Below are 2,617 nucleotides of genomic sequence, written 5' to 3' on the forward strand. Positions count from 1 at the left end.
CCTGCTGTGATGCCATAACACTATCATGATGATTTCTTTTGTAAGTGTGGAGACACCAATGGGACCCATAAAAGGCTACCTATGTGTCTATCTCTGTCGTAGATTCTCTTGCCAAAACCTTCTTTGTGGATATAGTGCTTGTATACCTGCTTATGACTGTGTTCTAAAGGATAAAAATAGCAGCATCTTACTCATACCCAGATGCTACAGAAATTCCTTGGGTAAATGGATTAGGGGAAAAAAAAGAGGCTAAGGTAGTTTTGCCAAAGTATAATCTCTTAGGAAAGGGGAATTTTCCACTGAAACAAAAACTTGACTGTGGTCATGAAGCAACCTAGAAAAGAAGGGCTAACCCAGAACATCAGACAACTCCCAGCTTGTAAACCACATTCAGCAGTCCCAGATTACCCCAGTAGTTTTGGCAGAGGAAACATTCTCAGGGTATTTTTAACACTGGTAAAACACCTGTTGTCTCCTGCAACAGAAGTGGCTGCATTTTTACTCTAGGAAGGTTTTCTGATAGTACTGCAAGACAATATGAAATCTACTTTAGATATTTTAGGAATAGGAACAGTGCAAGGATCCTTCCCTCAGCATATCCTAGGAACGGGAGAAATTCAGCTAAGCATTCTTCAGAGGCAGCTTCTTACTCTGCCTCCAAGAGAGGAGGGAAATATCCTATGTGTTCCTCACACTCCACCTCCAGCAAACTGGCCAGTGAAGGAAGTATGAGCAGGCTGCACTTTCTCTATAACTCCAGATCTGGAATTCTGGTTTTTTTCAGCATGGTGTATATACATGTGTGCAAATCATGCTTCTGGTACCCAGGCACCTTAGCCCTTCCCTGCCTGGATTCTCTGGTCTGTACTGAGAAGAGGTGGGGGGGAGGGAGGGAAAGAAAAAAAAGAAACTTAGTACAATGCTGTTAAAAAATCTGTTCCCTGAGCTGATGGTGGGTCAGATATTGAGCCATATTCTAGCAAAATTCCCACGGGTGTTCAGAAGGACTTCTGTCTGAGCAACATACCCAGTCTCTGAACTGGTGAGTCCTTTGCCTTTCAAACAAGGATTTCAGATGGATTTACTCTAACAAAGGAAAGACTGACCAAAGTCTACAAATGTTACAGTGCTCTTTTCCCTTGAGCGTCACTGAGCTTTGGAACAAGCATTAGCCAAAGCTCTTTAAGGACATGTACCAACTGCTTTCTGCACCTGAGAAAACTGTGGCTCCAGAACCGATATCCAAGTAATTTGTCCAGAGTAGAACCAGGAGTTACAGGTATATTTCTAACCATCAGAAAAACATTCATACCAATAACTGGACTCTTCTATATTTTACCTTGGCTTTACATCCTTCCTAATATAATTCATTTTCAGCATTCGTCTGAGAAACTCTCACCTCCACCTCTCTACCCTGAAGACAATTCCAGTCCTGCTTGGAGAAGGCCATTTTGTCGTCTGCTCCAGACTGTGATCAATAAGCATTAAAAGAGCTACAATGATGCAGCCTTAGAAACTACCGTGTCAGGCACTTCTTTGGGTAGATAGAGAATAATTAGGATGAGCTCTCTGCAGTTACCGAAGGAAATCCCCTGCAGGCACAGAGGTTTAGGCAGGTTCCCTTCTGTGTGGCCCGTAGCAGGTTTGAGCTCCTATTAATTAAACCCCATGAGGCGTCAGTGGCCAGCCCTCCATACATGCACATGCGTACCCAGACACAATGCTACCAACCTGGTCCCCTGTGCCTCTTCTCCATCCAGATGTAGCAGTTGTTCTGAGCAACCCCAGTCTGTGAATCCAGGAAGGGGAGGCGGACGCTCCGCTCAGCACACAGGCGGGAGTTGTAGCTGCGACAGTGCTCAATGGCTTCTTTGTAGAACTGGTCCCCGAGCCTGCCAAAAGAGACAGGCCACAGGGTAAGGAAGATTGCATTGCCCCGTCAATGAAGACTAGGAAAAAGGGAATATAAGGGTGAGCAGAAAAACTTTCCCTGAGCATGCACAAAGCCTGCTGACACGAGACACTGCTGGAGAAGATCATGCTGAAAGTGCCACCAAATTATCAGACTTAGGAACAAGGCACAAATCTTTTCAGTATTGGCATAGCTACTGAATGAGCAAATGCTGCAACCACATCAGCCGATGACCCTGAGTCAAGCAACATATACACCACAGGAACCTCATCCTATTGTTTCTTTTCCCCTGTAGTTTGTTCAGCCAATTCAGCAAGCCAGTAATTTCAGTCCTATGGTACAGCAACTCCTGCAACCAGTAGCAACCAGAAAGCCAGCCAAGTTTAAAACCTCACTCCAGCACTTTTGATGTTAGAGAACCCATGCAAGAAAAGGACATGGTCCTGATATTGCAGGCTTCTGAGTCATGAAAACATAGCCCTTAACAACTAGGGCCACATCTGCAATGGTCAGACTAGACATTTCAACATAACCCTTCCAGAGTTGTTCACAGTCAGGCCTGGGGCACCAACAGCAGCAGGCTACACCAGTGACCGGTAAGATCCAGTACAGCAAACACTGCTTTCCTCTGGAGCCCAGTGGGAGGAACAGTTCTAAAGACAATGTCACTTATTTAATAAACAAGTACTTGTTCAAAAATTCTGA

The 2,617-nt window shown here is 44.8% G+C and overlaps 1 protein-coding gene across 4 annotated transcripts in view; it reads right to left on the bottom strand.

Moving 5' to 3' along the window:
• Positions 1-1,885, bottom strand: part of DPF3 (D4, zinc and double PHD fingers, family 3) — a 95,425-nt gene extending 93,540 nt beyond the window's left edge. For all 4 annotated transcript variants that reach the window (XM_009999723.1, XM_009999726.1, XM_009999725.1 and 1 more), the window contains exon 1: positions 1,732-1,885. In XM_009999723.1, coding sequence (XP_009998025.1) covers positions 1,732-1,756 — 25 coding nt within the window. In that variant the 5' untranslated portion in view covers positions 1,757-1,885. The remainder of the gene's footprint in view (positions 1-1,731) is intronic.
• Between the last annotated feature and the right edge of the window lie 732 nt (positions 1,886-2,617).

Source organism: Chaetura pelagica, unplaced genomic scaffold (genome assembly GCF_000747805.2).
Source record: "Chaetura pelagica isolate M959 unplaced genomic scaffold, ChaPel_1.0 scaffold416, whole genome shotgun sequence".
Taxonomy (NCBI): domain Eukaryota; kingdom Metazoa; phylum Chordata; class Aves; order Apodiformes; family Apodidae; genus Chaetura; species Chaetura pelagica.